This window comes from Micropterus salmoides, unplaced genomic scaffold, assembly GCF_014851395.1.
Source record: "Micropterus salmoides isolate LMB-PRFRI ecotype aquatic unplaced genomic scaffold, ASM1485139v1 Ms_hic_scaffold_22, whole genome shotgun sequence".
Lineage (NCBI taxonomy): Eukaryota > Metazoa > Chordata > Actinopteri > Centrarchiformes > Centrarchidae > Micropterus > Micropterus salmoides.
In genome coordinates, this window is record NW_024041373.1 from 18735020 (window position 1) to 18755395 (window position 20376).

Genomic DNA, 20376 nt, shown 5'->3' on the forward strand with positions numbered 1-20376 from the left:
TATCCAACAATAGCAGATTATGGGAAAATAAATGTGTCCTATAGATGTAAATTGTATATGATGTTCAAGGTGTATGATAAGAAGTTAACTGTTGTTGTGTGCAGACAGTGACAAAGCCCAACCATCTCACCTACCACAGACACACTCATAGTTAAAAAATGAGAAGGGTTTGACAGTTGAAAAATTAAAGCGATGAAAATGTGATCTGTCTTCCCTGCTCAAATTATCACCCAGTGATTAAATGCAATGCATATAATCATATCAATCAATTTTACTCTTTTCTTTCCTAATGATTTGATTACACATCTACCATCTCATTTTCCACTGTTGCATCTCAAAATGAAATAAAAGTATTCCAAGGACATTCTGTGTAGAAGTGGTGTCATTTTGTAGGAAATTGAGTCTCAGTGCTTTGAGCAAAGCACCTTGACTCTGTCATTGGTACAGTACTGTAGGTGTTTATAAAGTAGGGGGGGAGGAGAGATACATGTTTCGTCACCAGCTTCACGTATGCCTCGAGGCATCCCATCCGGAACAGTGGAATTCCAAGCTAATCAAACTCAGGAGACATGCAACGCCTGTGAAAGAGGCCTTTGTCACAGAGCTCCAAACCAGAGATGACATTGTAATAAGAGAGGAGACTTCTGGGAACAGCCTGGGACCGCAGTCCACATATAGCCTGTAAAGGTGACTGACATCTCTGTGGCATTTAAACAGAGCCTGCTGGGATGAGGGGAGAACAGGGGAAGGACATGTGCCGCAGGTCTCAGACAAACACGCTGTATAAATACATACTGTTAGTGAGTGGGTTTGCTCTGGAGTAAATACTGACCGTGTTTTAAATCCCAAACAAAATGCTAGGCTAAATGTTGAATAAATGATTGAATTTTAGTTGGCTACTGCAGTTCATTCTCCTCCAGGATTGAAATGATGGACCAGCCGGCGTATACTGCAAGGTTCTTGCATCCAGCAAGCAACATATTTAGTAAACAGTATTGTTATCCACTGACTGAAGCCAGCAAGGCCATTTAAAAGAGTAATCCACATGGGAGAACTGTTCTCCTGCCATGTAGGCTGGTTCCAGACGATGAACACAGACTGACAGGCAGCTGTACACGAGGAGAAGAGTTCCCGTCAGTCAGCCTCTCTCTCTGAGGCATCATGTGTCTGTATGTCACATTGCTATATTCGCATAATGTGGACTGTGTGCTCTAAGGCCCCTCGACTGGCTTCCCAATGGCCATGACTGACTCAGATGCCCTGGGGGTAAGGCTGATATGTCTGGTTTATAAAGGAGAACACTAGCTGAGCTTACAGGGCTAATTGTGTACAGAGCCACTGATTAGAGTGTAAGTGTTTAGTCATTAGTCATTTAACTGGAACCCCATACTGTCTGAACATCTAGCCTCATGGCTCTTTTGACTGTGGCTCTTAATTCTAGGATTGTGATTGTAACATCAAGGCAAATGGTATTCACAATAAAAATCTACAATATTTACTGCATGGGGGGGTTGGAATTTGTTTCACCAAAGAATCTTAGGGTGAGCAACAGGCAAGAAAAGCCAGAGGGTCATTCAAAAACACAGGCAAAAAAGAACCAGTTACCACAGAAAATATAGGTGTTTTGAGGGCGTACATTTTACTAAAACTCTTCAGAGGAACTAAAGAAATGTTAAGACACTGTGGGATTTTAAGGATGTAAGTCAATTAAAGTCAGCTCAGGCAAAATGTTTCCCTTTCCTTCGCAGTATGCAGCCTCAGTGAAGATGTGGAGTGAACTGATGCCTGTGCAGAGACATCTGTGACTTTTTCGCCTGCAGCGTACACACACTAAAAAAGATTAGACTAAACCAGACCAGGTAGCCTGCGCAAAACACAGATGGGGCCAGGGTGATGATGACAGTTTGTCAGTGTATGTGTGTGTGTGTGTCTGGACACAGAGATAGAGCCAAAGAATAGACAGTCTCATCCCATGGGGTATTTCAAAATGAGGGGTGACTTATATATATAAATAAAATAAAATCTACAATATTCGCTCTTAAATTGAAAGAAAATTGAAAACGAAACTTTTAGTAGGAACTTACGGTTCAACAGGTTAAAAGCATAACATTTTAGAAATGTCAACTTGTAATCCCATCAGCATACATGCATAGATTTCATTCTTCACAGCTCATCATAGTGTTTCACTCTATATTTCCCAGCAATTACATCCCAAGCAGTGCCATCGTTTATATTATGTAACCGCCAAGGGAAGTGCCATTTTCGAAGCTTTTTTTTGGTGTGTGTCTTGCTTGGTTGTGTCTCTAAGGCTGCATCCATCATATTTTAGAAAGAGTGAGTTAGGGGAGGAGTTGATCATCTTAATCCATTGTGGACCCACTAGATCAAAAAACACATTTTAGCAGGGAGGAGTTGAGACTGAGCGAGAGAAACATGGGGTACTGAAACAAGAGGGGATGGGTCAAAGTTCTTATGTGTATGTTGGTAGTGTCTGATATCTACAATAAATAAATCAATAGCCTTTTAATTTGAAGCCTCATCCATTGACAATGGATGCAAGACACTTAACCCCTAGTTGCTCCAGAGGCGTGCGCCCTCTGACGTACATAGCAATTGTAAGTTGCTTTCGATAAAAGCGTCAGCTAAATGAACAAATGTAATGTAAAATTATTTCATATATTTATTTAAATCTTTTTTTTTAATAGTTCTTAATTTATTTATGACATTTCAATACATTTTAAGTCGTTTCTTTTCCTGTACACAGATCTCTTTTTTTGTCATGTAACATTATTGATCTTTCAATAAAGTTGTTTTAAAAAAGTTTAGCTAGCTACTTAACAACTGGCATCTAACAGGCTTACTTACCTAACACAAACCCCACAAACACATTCTCACATAGGCTACAAACAAAATTTTATATAAACTAGCTAGCGTTTGCTTTTTTTTTTTTTTTTGCCTGTTATCCAGTAAAGGGTTTTCTCTTCAAAGTTGTTTTTGTAAACCGACAGACAACGTTAGCTGACAGTGCTCTTCTTTCTAACATTATGGTAAGTATGCTGCGCCATATGTGGCATGTCGGCAGATAATAACACATCCTCAATGCTTTTTTGTGTGCTTTTAGACATGAAATAACTGTTCTGTCTGCCAGATTAAGTGGGTAAATGGGTAAAATCCATAAAATCCTCAGATTAGATTTGACAACTAAATGGTTTTGCATTTGCCCGGCTTTAGGACCCAGAGGAGTCTGAAGCGCACATGGCAAAGTGTGGCTGCTCCGGTACGAGAGGGGATGGCAAGACCGCTTCACTACTCTCCAACATCCCTCATTCTGTCTTTCCTACCACTCCTTGCCATACTCCTATCACATGAGCAGCACATCCACACAACATTTAGCTAACACGTGTGTTTGTACATTTTCCCCCAGACTGTTGTCCGCCAAACGTCTGGTGCAGGAAGAAAAAGGAAAAGTTTTTGACTGCTTCTTTCTTGAAATGACAGCCTGCCGCATCTCGTTGGAGTCTGGGTGGTGAAGCTTTTTTCCCCCCACCCCTCCCCGTCTTTCCCCCCACTACACCACTGTGAACTGCTCTGAACTGTTGTCTCCATCCTGTCACCTGTGTGAAGTGTCTGGTCGTGCTGCATTAATAACGCAGTCTGACCAGTGCGCTTTCCCCCGGCTTCACCACACCGAGCCCGGGCATCATGCGAACCTGGAGGCGGCGGAAGAACTTTGCCTTTCTGATCCTCGCTCTCCGCCTCTGGTGTCTGTCCACGGCAGCAGAAAATGCTGACATGGTTTACAATATACAGAAAGGTGAGTAGGCAACATAACTGTTAACATGTCTGTCATTTGTGAATTGACTCATTTTTATGTAGTGCTCCAGATGTTGAGCCACAGTCTGATTAACTGAACATGTTTTTGTCTGTATACATACTGTGTAAGTAGCTTGTGTTCATAGTAGGGTTACCGTGTGGTAACGTTAGTTTACAGAGAATCCAATATGTTAAATGATTAATGTACTTGATGGGAGACTTAAAATAACTATGTTGCACACCCTTCTTCACATACAGCCCTTTTCATTATCTGGCTGTGCATTTTATATTTAGAAAATTCAGAAGGGGGAAAGAGTTTGTTTATTTAGATTCATCTTTCTGCTCAGATGGAACAATAAAGGGAAGTGTCGGGATGGACGGATGAGTTTAACATCCAGGAGGATACGGCTTCATTTTTAGGCTGTAAACATAAACCAAACAGGATGTTGTTATTCAGCAGCTAAACTTAATCTACTGAATGACTAAGCCAGTGATAACTGAGTATTGTGTGTATGGGACAGAGCACGTGCCAGGATACAAATGGTTTGTGCTTAGTGTGTGTGGCCGTGCACATACTTCAGTACCAAGATAAAACCACCCCACCCGTAAACCACAGCAGGATCCGTACTTTAGGTTACTAACATATGTTGGACTGTCACACTGGCTTCTGTGGAGTCAAGATCATGCACGCTCCAATTATATATCCATCCATCCATCGTCAACCGCTTATCCTGCGTACAGGGTCGCGGGGGGCTGGAGCCAATCCCAGCTGACATCGGGCGAAAGGCGGGGTACACCCTGGACAGGTCGCCAGTCCATCGCAGGGGCACACATAGACAGACAACCACTCACACTCACACTCACACCGAAGGACAATTCAGGGTCACCAATCAACCTAGGCCGCATGTCTTTGGACGGCGGGAGGAAGCCCGATCACCCGGAGAGAGCCCACTTAGACACGGGGAGAACATGCAAACTCCACACAGAAAGGCCGGGGAAACCGGGGGTTTGAACCCACAACCTTCTTGCTGTGATTCACAAACATACACTCTGTAAAGTTTATTGCTAAGACAATTGCATGTTATCATCACAATTACTGCGGGTACTGTAGGAGCACAATGCTCATAATACCTGACAAGATAAAAACAAATATTCATACTAAGGCAGAAATAGAAGTTTGGATCATGTCTTCATGATGTAAATTTCCCCCTGCAAAATTTAAATTCAATGCAGAAGCAGACACTGCTCATTGTTACTGATTTTGAGCTGGCAAACATGAAGCCTGAGGGTGCATCATTAGTAGTACCATTCAAGTTATAGCAAAGCTTCCCTGAAAATTATTCATTGGCAGAGCAATAGAAAGATGCATTTCAGGAGATGTTTACCGCACAAATCATCTCAATGTGGGGTCATTAGAGCTCTCACTCAGAGGGTTCTTTGATATATGAATGCAGGGGGTAAAAATAATTTTAAAAGGTAGTAAGTAGTGAAATAAGCCAGTATGTACCACCTCTTGGATGTCAGCAGGATATTGATTTCAGCTTCTACCCAAATTGTTTGTCATGGCCTCCCTCCACCTCGGTGGAGACTACAGTGTCTTTATCCTGTTGTAGTTTGTGAGCCAGAATGAAGCTGGAGAGATTTTCCTCAAGGCAGACCATTCTCCTAGAACGTTGTTTGGATTGATATATATATATATATATATATATATATATATATATATATATATATATATATATATATATATATATATATATATATATATATATATATATATATATATAGAAATAAACCAAGCATTTTTCACTTCAGAAATTCTACAGATGTATTTGTTTAATGATGGCAAGGTGGGCATAACAGTAGCTGTAGAATAGAAAAAGCTGTCCCAGGAATATTTAGTTTAATTATATTTATGGTTTAGATTGCACACTAAATGTATATACAGTATGTATATGTAGGTGGATTGGTATAACATGTTTTTCAAAAATAGATTTAAAAAGGACTAATATGTGCAGTACAGCAAAAAGTGCAACAAAAACACATGGTATAAAGGTATTGTGATGATTGGGGATCCTAACTTGAGACTGTCCTCCCAAGTTTAAGTGACATATCCCTCTCGCAGCTGTAAGAATTACGAAATTATATGACGTTGGTATATAGCCACAAAGTCCACAGAGAAATGAGGTAGACGCGATTGTATGGGAAAATGTTGGACTTTGACACAGGAGGCTGCTACCGCATCCTGTTTCTTATATTTAAATTTATAGGCACATTAGTAATAGGCAGCTCATGATTTATGTTAAGTGTAAAGTGGTTGGTAGGTATCCATTTAGCCAGAATGACTTGGCTCTGCAGTGGCATAAATCCGGCACTACTGGTTGACATGAGTTGACACTTGCCCAAAGCTAGCCTGAGTGCTGCTTACTGAAACAGATTCTCAGGCTAAATCAGCCCAAGTCCGCACCCCCCAAAACTCAACCAAATCTGGATCAGAGCCGACTGACATTCAGTCCTCCTGTGCCAGAACACTTTTGAGTGTGCCAACACTCAGCTGCAATCGGCTACCTGGATAGAGTTCAAAACCTGTGTTGTGTTAGCAGTTACTGAGGTAAGTGATGCGCCAGATAAAAAGGACTTTCTCTGGAGGGATTTTGAAAGGATCATGTTGAGTGTATCCTGGCCATGAAGCCAGTGATATTGCACTTCTGAGTAATAGAACAATTGAACAAGTGAAAGCACAGTAAAAAAAATAAATAAATAAAAACAAAAAAAGTAATTTTCAGTGAGGAAATCTAAAAGAAACCCTCGTCAGAGTTTTAAACCGTTTTTATACAGTCTATGTATTAATCACAATGGCCCCCAAAAAGCATAGAGCCAATGAGTAACACAGAGGAAAATAATTTATAGTAGCATTCAGAAGACTGGTTTGTCCCTGACACCTGTTATTTTAACAGAAAGAACACTTGAAATGATCAAAAGGTTGACCGATGGCTCTTTGAGTGAATCTCAGAATAGTAACACATTTTTTGTTTAAAGATGGTTAAAAAGAACCGCCTCTGTATAAATGTTGGTGTAATTAAATTTTGGGAAAACAGCCCATGAAAGAATCTACAAAGTTAAAGTCAGGTGGTCAGTAGTGGAATTGGCTGTCTGCTCATTAGCTTTCAAAAAAGCTAAAAGCAAAAATAAAAGAAGTCCCAAAAGGGCAAGAATCAAGCAGGCTGTGTTTACAAATCTTTGATGAATTGCTCTCTCTCTCGCTCTCTGGCTCCCTGTCTGTCTCTCGTCGTGTCTCCTCTGCATATCAACTGGTAATCTTTTTTACAGGCAGGGGAAACTCAATAAATAATTAGAGACATAGGAACCAAATGACCTGGATTAGATTTAAGGATATTATCTGGTCAAACCACAGCATCTAACAGAATTAATTAGAAAGATTAGACTGTCTGTGTTGTCTAAACAAACTGGAGGAGAGGAGAATAAAAGAAACCCTGAGCACCCTGAAACTCAAAAATTCACTCACACTCCCATTGGACCCTCAGATGCATAGCCCACCTTTCAGCACAGTTTCCTGGGATGTAACTCACACCAACGCTCCAGTCTGTGGGGGAAATGCTGATGCACGGCTGCCATACGCGTCAAAACAACCCCTTTCTGCTAAAGCCATTTAGGAAATAACCTCACCCTGGTCTGTCTTTTAAACCCTTGGGGTGGTGGCTGCCGCTTGACATTTTGAGGACAGGCTGGCATTGATTTGTTGTCCACAAGGGAACGACATACACAGTTAGAAACGTCTCCCTCTGTTAAGCATCAATGGTCATTATAGCCATCAGTATGATTTACTTTCTTCCTGCTCACCACGTGCTTCTCTGCCCGAGAATGACGGGATCGCGGATTTAATAGATAAGCTGATGTTATGAGACTGCGACATAAGACACAGCACAAACCAGGAGCAGGCACGGCTCAGAGATACTCACTGCAGTGTGATAATCTGTGAAACTAACATGCACACAGGGACTGATGCTCCACGCAATTCCATATGTCATGAGCGAGAAAGGGAAAAGAGAAGATACGAGAGGTGAAACTTTGAGAAGTCTGGGTGTTAGACAGCAACATAGCTGCAGACCGCCACCTGACAGACAGCAGTCCGTCACGGGTGTGATAGATGAGGGTGGGCGCATTTCCCCCCAATCAGACTTCAGAGAACCAAACGAGGCGTAAAGACAGGTGCAAAGGCAGTCACCTTCCTCTTTTATCCATTTACTGCGGTGATTGAACGTCTCATACATCCTGTAAAGCTCAAATATTTTTGTGGGATAGAAATTTTTCTCTGAAATTTTGTGGCGCAAAGAGAGGAATAATGGAATAACGAAAAGATGTAGAGTAGGAAAGGAACACAGAGTCACTGCTGTCATAAAAAATCTGTGGATAGCAGGGTGTTGATATTTAAGCTAGAATTCAGAATGAAGGCAGATATTGAATTTGCGAGGCGTGCACGCATGCAACTGGTAGTTCTCACATTCAAAATGAATGAGAGGCTAGAGGCGTAGCAGAAGGAATAGGGAGCATTTTTGCTAATACAAAAGAGCTGGTGAACATGTGAATTCTTTACAACAGTGGTTGCTTTGTTTGTTTCTTTTTCTGTGACAGAGCACCCTCCTCAAGAAATATTAGGTTTCGCTTGGATGAGAGCAAGGACAGAACAAGACACAGGACTGATGCAACAATGTTATTTGCAGTTGCACAGTGGGCTGAACCACGAGGTTGCCCTACATCAATAATTTCACAACAGAAAGGTCATCACACCTCTGTGGCAGTGAATTTACTGTGAGATGTTCTTGATTGGAGTCTAGCCCTGCTCTTAAACCATCAGCCTTTATATTGTGGAAGCTTTTGATAAAGGGAATAGAAGCTGTTTTGAGAGAGTATTATATGAAGTGAACACCTTTTGTAAAAAAAAAAAAAGAAAGACCTGTGAGGCAGAGGTTGGTTGTGCTTTGCCCACAACAGTTTGGAACCTCTTGATCCTAGTGTGCGTGCGTGCGTGCGTGCGTGCGTGCGTGCGTGCGTATGCATGTTAAGGGGCTGCACATACTTAACTTGCCTTCCTTGCGTGTTGTGCAAAATCATGACAAAAGTTGCTTTGTTTTTTTGTAGAAACTTAGTATACATTGAATTATTATTTATAAATATTATAATATATTTTAATAAATATAATGATGTAAAATAAAAGACTATCTACAGCAAGGCTAGTGGCTCTTACCTGTTTTTATTCAGGGGAGCTTCACTGATAGGAAGCCTCTCTTTTGCAGGAAGGCCCTGATCACATTCACACTGTTACACATTCACACCTGGAAGCTGTGCGGTACACTAAGCAGCTCCACTGGAGCTGTTGGGGTTATAGGCCTTGCTCAAGGGCACCTCAGTGGTGATAAATGAGGGAGGGCAAGCACTGCTTGGTTTACTTTCCACACCCAGATTTTATCCTGCCGGTTCGGGGATTGACCTGGCGATCACTAACCTTTGGGCCACCACTTCCCCACCACTGGTTCTGTGAAGGTGTACTAGCTAAATGCTAATGTAAGCTTGCTAATGTTCACAATGACGATGCTAACATACTGATGTTTAGCAGGAATAATGTTTACCATGTTCACCATCTTAGTCCAGAATGCCAGCAGGCTAACGTGCTAATTACAAGTAATCACAAAGTATGTTTGAAGGTATTAGGAATGTTATTAGTTTTGTAAGTAAGTATTTAACCAGATGGTCACACACTTAGGGGGACATGAATGTCAGTAGTTGTTGGGAGAGAACCAAAGCGGTTGACCGACCAACACAGTCTTCCACAGAGCCATGCTGCTAGCAATCCATAATAACGAATAAAGCTTGCCTCCCCCAAGAATGGCTGCTAGGTGACCAAGCATGTGTGATAAGTTTCTGTTAATCCCCAAATCCTTCAAGCTGAAATCCCCACAGCTCATCATGTCTAAAGCTGCGGAAGACAAGATGGGAATCGGCTTTTCCACTGTTGCTCGCACAGGATGGGAGAATGGGACAGACAAGCAAATCTAACTAACCCACCCTGAAAAGTGTCCTATTACCATTATTTCAGTTTGAGCAGCTGACCTCATATCTATCAGGCCAATAATGGGCTGTTCTGTTTGGAATGGATCTGGGGGGTCCCACATCGAGGATTAACACCTTCTCAACTTCAGCGCTAATTACACCAGTGTGTCATCACAGAGGGAAAGCGAGTGATGAGTGAGCTAATAGATGGAGGGATTGTTGAAATGAGGCAATGAGGGAACACTCAAACTCTCAACTCCTGCAAAAGGCTTTGGGACTCTGAGTTTCTGTGTGTGCCTCTCAGCCCCCTTTTCTCTCTGCCTCTCAGCCTGGTCTCTCCCATTGTCAAGAAATACCTCGTAGTAAGTCAAATTGTCAACCTCTTTCCTTGATTCTGCTTTGGACAAGTTGGCAGTCCCAGAGATCCTTTTGTGCCGTCAATGTACAAAGACGCTGGTGGTAGGAGGAGCCAGAGTGCAGGGGTGGAAAAAGTACTATTTTACCTCAGTTGAAAACAGACATGGAGTGAAGCAGAAACATAATTTCATAATTTTACTTCATCTCTAAATATATTCTAAAAAAAAAAAATTGGACAGGGCTTTCAGAGTTAGTCTTTGAACATTGGAAGTGCAAGTGGAAATTACAGCTCTGGCCAGTATCTTGTTGAATATACTGTAATTTCCATCTAACATAGTGTAGGCTACCCAGTTCATTATGCTGCTCAAGATGAAACGTGGAGATGAAAAATATATCCGTACATTTACTCTCTACAGAGAAAAGAAGCCCATACATATGTTTCACTGGATGACTTATTTTATCAATTGAAACAGTGTTCTCTTTTAAGTTGCTTCTAGCATTAACGTCAATTAATATGCAGCAAAGAGGCTAGCACTTCTGAGAGCTACAGCTGTACTCCTTTTTTAAACAATGCTGCCTACTTTTGCATGTCTTTTATTACTCTAAGAACATCTTATTGAAGATGAGCCGTGTCAGCAGCAGGGCTTTTTTCCTTTACTGTTTATAAAAAAGGATTCATCAGGAGCCTTTTAACTAATAAAGGAATTGTAAAATGCTCTCTTTGATGTGCTGGGAGTAAGAGTGTTTGTTATGAAAGGAAACCCAGGCTTTATTTTAGTGCTGAGTTTCACACTGTGACAAGACTCCGTGTAACAACCTGTAATATGGTAGACTGTCTTTAACGATTATGTTCATGTCTTTCTATTTCTCTGAGTGACTCTGGCTTCCTGCTAATTAAATAAATGTCAGGACGACCTCACAGGTATCACTGTCTAATTGATGTTGAAGCAGTAGTTAGATGCCATTTTTACTTCCAGGAATGATTCTATTAAGATAGTCATGAGCTGTACAGTGTTTCAAATCAGCCTCATTCGCCATTCTCTTTGTTAAGGGCTCTTTATTTCCAAGGGCACAATGTAGGTGTAGCATCCGTTGCTCTATTTAGGTCAGTGGTGTTTTCATATGGAACCAGTAATTGGATGTATACAGAAAGCTGCACTAATGTGTTTGTAGAGCTCCTTTGTACCACTTTGACCTAAAAGATGAAAACATTTTAATATTTTTAATCCTCAGATTTCTTGTGTGGGAGAATGTAGAACCATTGTATTCTAATGTGCTCCTATTTTATTTTTCATCTCATGCATTTGTGAACATGTAAGTAAATGAAAAAAGAAACATAAAAGAAAGAACAAACCTGTCAACGCTGATAATAACACCTATCTCATGTCCGTGTAGTGGTTTTGGCTTGGCTCAATACGTTACCACTTTATGATCAATATGTATGATCAATACAGTAGGCACTCCGAGAAATGGTTCTGGGTTAGAGCCAGATTTCCATCGAATCCAATTGCAACAGTTGAGCTCACCTCTGCCGTTTGCTGCTTGTCAGCGTTTTGGCACAAAACCTTTTATTTAAAGACATTTGTCCTTGTGTGTTATCGTGGTACCTTCGTCTTTCCTTTCTCTGCTAAGAGACTCCTTCAGTGAGTTACTGTTGGCCAAGACTCACCTTTTGAAGGCACTCACAGACGCATCACAGGGGTTTGACTGGAGTCTTGGAGGGCTGGTTTTGCAGCTGCCGTGCAGATATTGAACATAAAATCTTCGCCATTATCAAATCCATAATTAGAGTTCTTATCCTCTGTTATTAAAGATCTGTTCTTCTGAAAAGCTGTGTCTCTGGGGCTCCGTTGTGTTTCCTCGATTTTATATTTGACCTTAGTTGAAAGCTGTAAACCAGGGCTGTGTGGCTAAGAGCAGCTAAGACAGAGGTTATCTGGCAAAAATAAAAGGTCTGATTTTCCCAGTTTTGTTGTAGGGTTCAGAAAGCATCAACACTACTGAATAGCCTCGGTTCTCCGGTTGTCTCCATAATCTCTCCGCTCTTCACTTTAGGAGTCTCCTGTCCATCCCACTTAACAAGTGTCAGCAGCAAAGATGAAATACTTTAGGTAATAATGAAAAATACTGTACAGTAGGGCAATTATGACATGTTCACATCAGAGCTGAAATGATGAGCAGAATTAATCTGCGTTCATTTTGATAATAGTTAAGGACCTCTCGTCTACGTTGGCTTAAAAGTTGCCCGTCAAAGTTCATTCCTGACTTTGGGGAACAGCAGTTGACGAAATAATGTCACTAACACGGTCCGTTTAGTAGCTGTTTTGGAGCTTTCGATCACATGACATTGTGAGATTGTTGTGAGATTGTGGTATGAAAATTTTTTATCTGCTGTTTCCTTGTTCAACTTTAAGCTCAATTAAGAAGTAAGTATTTTGTACCTACTAAACCTGTACTTTAGGCTAATTATATTGCAGCAGGTTTCTGAAGTCCCACTGTGACGTTTGCTCTTTCATTCTCCTGGAGCACCTAGCCTATGGATACCACATATCCTTCATCCTCCTGTTTTGACCTTCTTTGCATTGTTTATTTTCTTGTTCATCTCAAGAGAGGGACTCCATGATAACATTGCTGATTGAGCAGATACAGTGTTAAAAGCAATGTTTCTACTGAAGACTGAAAAGAACACAAATAATGTTTCACATATGCATTTATGTGCAACTATACATGCATAAATAATCACCCTCTCAATATATACACCTTCTCCTCAGAAAAGATGAATAAATAATATACAAATAAATGTGAAAGTAATTTGGAAATGTCTGTGATACAGCAGGTAACATATTGAGTGTATGTGAGGTTTATTTAGAGTCCAGCAGCAACCTCCGTTTGACTGAAGTAATTGCGGCTCATTTTGTTTGTTTATATTGTTGGCTGTGTCACTTCCCTGCTGAGTAAAGTGGACATCAGCCGCTGTTGGAATTCACATTACCTACCAGTTAATTAGTAATACACTCATGCTCGGGGTGGAACAGCAGAGTTGTCCCTGTTAGATCATCAAAATGGCGTTAGCTTAAAAAGAGATCTGGCTTTTGAGGCTATTTAAAGAGAGAGTGGGGGGGGAATGTTTTTGGCTGCCAAACAGGCTGCTGCGTTTTTAAGATGTGTGACCCGCAGACACTTTTCCCTCGTGTCCAATGTGGGGATACAACTGTGGTTGGCTTAGCAATCAAGATACTCTCCAGAAAACATATGGGATTAACCCAGTTTTAGTTTGAATTTCAAAGGTTCCCAAAGAGGATAAAGCCCATGAGAATGATCATGAATGTCATATTTCTTTGCTGTGTGAAGGGGATGCTTCTTTTTGGGGAGCAATGAAGGATATTGCATACAAACTTTAATCTTCGTCCAGCTTGTACTGAGGCCTGGTACAAACAAAAACCTTGACAAACTCACACACAGCATGCAGCTCTCTCGCACACGCAGTACAAACGCAAATTAAAGGGGTCAGTATGCTTCAAGCTAAGTGCCTGTCAGACCATTGAACAGTGTTTGAATGACCCAAATTGGGGTGGGGCACAACATTTATTGTAATGTTTGGAATTTCACACTTGCAAACACTAGACCTTCACTCTGCAAAGGACGCAGAATTTGAACTTCTCTCTCAAGCTCTCCTTTTTATTCTCCACACAACTACTTTCATCGCTTTCCGTGTGAACAAACAAGCGCAACACTACCAATGCCTTTGAGGAAAGATTGTCCGAAAGTGTTCAATTCATTGTTCCCCCCCCTCTAGGACTGCAGGCTTTCCGCCACGCTTTCGAGTGTGACTATTCAGAACTAGTTTGTTTCAAGCATACCCCTGCTTTATTTTCCTCTCTGGATTGGTATGGTTTAATTAAGAGAAAGTCATTCAGTATCTCAGACATCTAAATGAATTGTGAGGGACACCAGTGGAAGCGATGGAGTCTTTTATTATCAAGACGTCTGCTTGACTTTCCTTTTATAGCTCCTTTTTAATGGCACTCTCGCCGCAGCCTGTGGTCTCAGGCATGCTGCTCCGTCTGTCTAACATGGTTTTCATGCACCACTAAAACCAACAAACTACCATTAGCACATGTTCAAATACCCCATTAAATACAGGAGGTCCCTTTTATGCCCCTGTTACCTTATTATTCACTGAGGATAAATGCAGAATCTTGGCCACAGTGAGAGCACAGAGCGACTGCTGTCACACACTGTTTGAAGTTGTAAGGAATGCAGTTGTGGTGGCGCAGGAATCATCGCAGAATTTTGTCTTCAAAGAAAAGAAACGTCAGACTTTTAAGAGACAGAGTGCTTGAAAATGAAGACATCTCCAGCTGGGAGGAGAGGAAGAGTAAACAAAATGTGTCAGACTGTAGTATTGCTGCTCCGTGTACTGCTGAACTTTTGCTGTACCCTGCATAGCACTACACATGCACATGCAGACAAACAGATGCTTTAGATTCCTATCTCAAGGGATTAAGGAACAGGCCTAAACCTTAGATATACAGTAAATAGAGACACAGCATGTTCCCTCGGTCTTCCTTTGGTGATAGCAGGAGTGTAAAACCTCGAACAACCTCTCCCCTCCCCTCTTAACGCTCCCTCCCTGCTGCATCTCCACAGCTCCTCTCTGGGTTTGTAACATTTATTGGGCTTCACAGGAAACCTTCTGGGCCTGCTACAACACAGACATGCTCAGTAAGGCCGTGGGAGCATTAGGGACAACCTCAGTTGTCTGTGGGAGAAGAGGGAGGAGAGCTGAGAGAGACACTGAGAGAGCAGAGGGAATTGTGACTATGATTCCCACATTCTGCTTGAAGCCACTGATCCGGTTTATTATATTTCATCCTATGCTATATGTACATCTAATATTGTTTGCCTCCCAAATGAGTAGTCTATTAAGGGCTAATTAGCATAATTGACTTCCAACTTTGCTAATTTCACTTCAGTAAGAGTGTAAAAGAGGAGTAAAATGATATGTTAAAGAGAGAAAGTGGAGAGCAGGAGGAAGCAAAGAAAAGCAGCAGATCCCCAGTGCCAGTTTCTGACCTACTATATGAAGGGAAAGAGGAAAAGACAGAAATAAAAATAAGAAGTGGAAAGCACAGTTTCATCCTACCAGTTGTTGTTTTTTTGTTTGTTTTTTTAACTCCACCCCTGTCTGGAGATTTCTTAAAGGCTGAGTTCCTCATAAACTGTGTGAGAGCATCTATTATTGATGCCTTGTCTGTGGTCCTATTGCAGAGGCCCTTTGGGGGACAGCGCATCGCCTCAAAGGAACAAGAGTGAGCTTTTACGCTTTCTCAGCAACACAGTCCACAATCTTTCGTAGTGCTGTGCCATGTGTCTGGGGCGTGCCTGTCTTTGTTGCAGTCTTCGTTCTGTCTGAAACATTATTGGTGTGCTTGAATTATTGAGGATTTTACAGAACAGTTTAACAAAATCTACTGTGTAAGCCCCTGTGATGTTTGTAGTGTGATGTGATGTATTTAATCTGTTCTGAAGAACTTCTTCTTTTTTTTGACAGGAAGTAGTCCAGACAAGTCTAAACGGCAAGGGGAAGCGTTCAAACCACAACGCATCAAGACCACCGTACCTCTGCTGCTGAAGGGCAATGAGCGCAGACCTCTCTGCCAGCTCACAGCCGAGGTAAATAGTCAAACGGCCACTTAGCAACACTAGTTTAATGCTAATAAGATGGCTTCCAAGAGCTCAGCCAAGTGTAGATGTCTGGCTTTTTGTATGACATAACCGCAGTACTGTATATGATTCCCTCCCCTGCTGCCTCTTTCCCCGCTTGCTTGATTTTCTTCAGTAGAAAGTCCCTTCCTCAGCTCTGTTTATTCTCTGTTGGTTCCCTGTTGCGGTTTCTCTCTTCGCCAACTCCCTCTCCTTTGTTTTAAGTATCCTCTTTTGTTTGTTGAATAGGAGTTTGCCCCATAGGCGATGCACACTGTGAAATTATTCGTGAAACTCGTCAGCCTTTCAACAGTTTTACAAGTCAGCAGTGCACAACCCGATGCTGTGAGGGATATTTGAGAGCATGAAGAAGCCTCGTAACACGTAATTCCTTTCCTGCATCATAAGATACAGTGTATGCTAGATTTAAAGACACATCCATACATATGTGCAGTTTCCTTAGTTCTCTCAAAACCAGTCTGTCCTACTTACTACAGCTGGAAAAGAAAATGTTTGAAATTCGGCATCCCCCCACCACAACTTAAGAAAACTTTTCCAGAGGAGGGAAATGCGTAGGTTGAGAGCTCCCAGAGCAATCAAACATTTTTCCTGGTGCAGGGAAGTCACCATCTGACGGAGTTGTTTTTTCCAGCCTTATGCTGCTCTTTCAAAGTCAGTCAGTAGAAGAGGGGCAGTGATGTTAATTACATGACTTGTTTATCACCAACGTGTCACACACTGTAGGCATGAGGAAAAATGCAACTTTTAGCTTTCTGGAGTTAATTAAGCACACCTTTTTCAACTACATCAGATATTTTATAACCCCCCAGCTATTGCTGACATTTTTGTTTTTTGTTTTTTGTTTTTAGGAGATACAGTGGTTTTACTGTAGGGTATCTACAAACTGACCCTTCCTCAAATTAAACTGACCACTAGGGCAGTCTTGCTGCACTAAGACTTAAACCTCCACGGATAACAGATTTATATTGCTGCTCCTTGTGCCAATAGAAGGTTATCAAGCAGTCGTAAAGTATTGCAGAGTCATTACTTACAGTGATATCCACTCTCCACACAGGCACACTTGCAGCCACACATACACACAAACATAGACACTCTCAGACAGAGCTGCAGACCGACTGGCAATGTAGTGGCCTGAAAGCACCGGTCAGCAGACCTAAGAAATATCACTGTGAAAGAGGACACAGGAAGTCAAAAATATCAACTGATTTTACATTAATCCATGTTCATTCCTCACTGTGCACGTCTGACTATTTCTGTCTGTCTACTAGTTAGGATACATTAATAATTTTTTTATTTGACCATGTCTTATCTTTTTCTCGTATTTTTAATGTTCATGTGGTAAGAATGATCTGACACCATCATTATGCCTCAGGCGTGAACACAATTTGCTTCTGTCCTGCTGCAAGCGATTTGTACTATTTTCTGAAAAGCGTCATCTTAGAGCTGTTTGGTGGGAAATTGCCGTTTTGAGATTTGATTTAGGATTAAATGTCAAAATGACATTTGACATTGTGAGCGAAATCTCCTGCATCCCCTTCATTTCCCAGGTCATAAATCAGTGGCACTGAAATACTCACATCGCGTAGTCATCACTGTTGTTGCACTGAAATATAGTTTTCTGTTAAAGAAAGATGTTCTGTTTGTAGAGCTCTGATGTGGTATGAAGAGAGTGAACAAAAAACAGTGAGGCTGTTATCAATGAGATCAAAGTATGCTGGACATACATACATTGTTTCCTGTTTCCTGTGAATCCCTTGTGCACAGGTAGGCAGTTTATCCCTAGTGCTTGAATGGCTCCACCACTAACAATTTAAACTAATGTATAAAAAAAAAAAAAAGGTTATTATAATTATTGAATGTGAATATATTAAATGGCTATTGAATATAAAATGCCAATCATATATTGTATTAAAAATGGGATTTGATTTCATGAAAATCATAAGGATTTAGGGCTGCACAATTAATCAAAGTACTATCAAAATCGTAATATTTTGACAAAGCAGCATTGTAATGAAGTACTGTAGTGCTGCAAAGATGCCCCGACCTACAAGTCGTGTTCTTCAGATGTGGGAAAACATGTTTGTTTGTTGCAGACCCCAACAAATCATCATTATTTTAATAGTTTTTTCAGTAAAATTAAAAAATTGTGATGCAAAAATAATAATTTCCACTAATCATGAATATTATCGCAATCGTTATATCTGTCAAAACTAGTGCAATAGGATTTTTTTTTGCAGCCCTATAAGGATTATAACTTTAAAGAGACAATACAGATAGACAACTTAGGTTGTTTGGTTAAGTTGTGAAACTAGTCCTATGGACCTACTTTTGTGTCATGCACAGACTTGGGAAGTGTAGGATGTGGAAGCTTTCTTCCTGTTCCTCTAACGCTATTGTGCCTTGCCACATCCTGCCTTGTGTACAGTCTGTGTGTCAAAGTAAGGTGAAGCTTCACACAAACGCTGATCCACTGGCAGGATGGGTGAGATCCGTGCACCACCTCAACACTCCATCATCTTTTTGTGTTTCAGAGTTATCCTGCGTCACTCCAGCTGCTGGTACGTGCAGAAGGTGAACAGCTTACCCTGTTACTGGAGAAAAATGAGTGAGTTTTCCTATGATTTATTTAAATTCTCTGTCCATACTCACTGTGAGCACTGGGACAGAGGAGACTTCATATTTATTATGTTAATCACACACTGAGCCAATAGATAAACCCACGCTCCCAGCTATGGCTGGCTGAAGTTATATATGCAAAAGGAGGAGAAGTTGTATGTGTCTGGGCTATAATATAGTGTATTCAAGGAGGGAAAAATAATATGTCGCCTAGTGATTGGACTCTTTTATAGTTCAGTCTTTCTGAAGGGCCGAGAGATGAAAGCTGATAAAGAATAAGGCAGAAGAGAGCTCTGAGGACATGCTTGTCCTCCCCTCCTTTGCATTCCCTCTCATCACTCCACTCCCTTCCAGAATGCGGAAAATAACACAGTGAACTGTGAAGCGAGGGGTGGGGATCAGTTGGAGTTCATAAATATGTAGATACGCACACACATACTCACGCACAAACTGTTTCATATAGAGAGGAAGGATTGCTGTAAAGCCAGAAGAAAAAAGGCCGGGTTAAATGTTAGTAATCTCACAAGAATGATGGCACTGCTGTCTTAGGTCTTGTTTCTGCCAATGTTTCTGATTCAGAGGGAGACGAGACATAATATTTTACGCTGCTGCTTTGGGATACAGATATTGACACTGGAATGATGGATTTGATCCACAACTGGTCGGACCTCCATCAACTGGTAACTCTAGAAACAAACAGAAATCGGACCCGTGAGATCTCAAGGTGCCCTGGCAACCCTCACTAACAGATTTCAAATTACTTGCCAAACAAACAAAAAAACTTCCTATAAATAATAACGTCCCTGTCCAGAAATGACATACTCCATAGAAAAACACTGTCCTGACTGACCTTCCATTCTCCGTTCTCCATGTGACCTCTATTGACCTCAGCATCAGCTGTGAGTCATCCGTCACCAGCCTGAGCCCCGGGAGCGAGCATGCTGCCATTCCCATCCGGCCTGTTCTCTGTCAGGCCAGATGTGTCCTCTGATATCGCCTCACCAGTTCAGCCAACTCAGAACAGGTGGTCTCTGACCTCTACGTGGGTCTGTGTTGTTGAGGCTGTAACTGTTTAGTCTGGGTCAAAAGGAAAGATGAGGACACATGAAAAGAAAATGCCAAGGATGCAGAGATAACTTGTAGTTTTTCTGAATGATTCACAGTAATATTTTATATCTGGTAACCGTAACTCCCTCTCTTATGTGTATATTTTCCTACATTAAACATGTGCTCATTGTGAACTTGAAGTACATTCAAATTAGTTGAACCAATTCAGTGTCACTGAGAATTGCTTGATACTCATAGCATAAAACTCATAGCATTAAGAAAAATGGTTCCTTTTTTGGGGGTTTCCTCATCTTCTGCTGGAACAAAGTATGGAAGCAGTTTACCAAATTGCAGCACTTAAAAGATGTGTTTTTTCCCCCAAAGCTGCTCTCTTAGCTTCTGTCGCTTATGCACGCTGTCAATGTGGATATCTTCATATTCCTCATTGCGGCGTTTTTATTTCTTTCATTCCACTTTACAGTTTATGTACAAAATCTCATCATATATGAAGAAATATGTTGAATATTTTAAACCTTAAACCTCTTGAACAGCAAATGTTTTTACAAATGCATTTTGAACAGCCAAGCAGACCCTCAAAACAATATTTTTAATTCTAGTCCAATTATGTCCGACACATCTGCAATTTTCTATTTAATGTAATGATCCAAAATAGCATCTAATGTTTAAATATTTAAGTCACTGTAAGCATTGTATTTCTTTGAAACACAAACAGGTGAGGAACATACAGTG

The 20376-nt window shown here is 41.1% G+C and overlaps 1 protein-coding gene across 3 annotated transcripts in view; it reads left to right on the top strand.

Moving 5' to 3' along the window:
- Positions 1-2860: 2860 nt before the first annotated feature.
- adam12b (ADAM metallopeptidase domain 12b) overlaps positions 2861-20376 on the top strand; it is an 86710-nt gene continuing 69194 nt past the window's right edge. Inside the window, exons 1-5 of one of the 3 annotated variants that reach the window (XM_038737642.1) lie at positions 2861-3047; positions 3232-3277; positions 3425-3814; positions 15791-15912; positions 18495-18568. In XM_038737642.1, coding sequence (XP_038593570.1) covers positions 3703-3814; positions 15791-15912; positions 18495-18568 — 308 coding nt within the window. In that variant the 5' untranslated portion in view covers positions 2861-3047; positions 3232-3277; positions 3425-3702. Of the gene's footprint in view, positions 3048-3231; positions 3815-15790; positions 15913-18494; positions 18569-20376 lie in introns of all 3 variants that reach the window. The other 2 variants (XM_038737641.1, XM_038737643.1) reach the window with 2 other exon arrangements.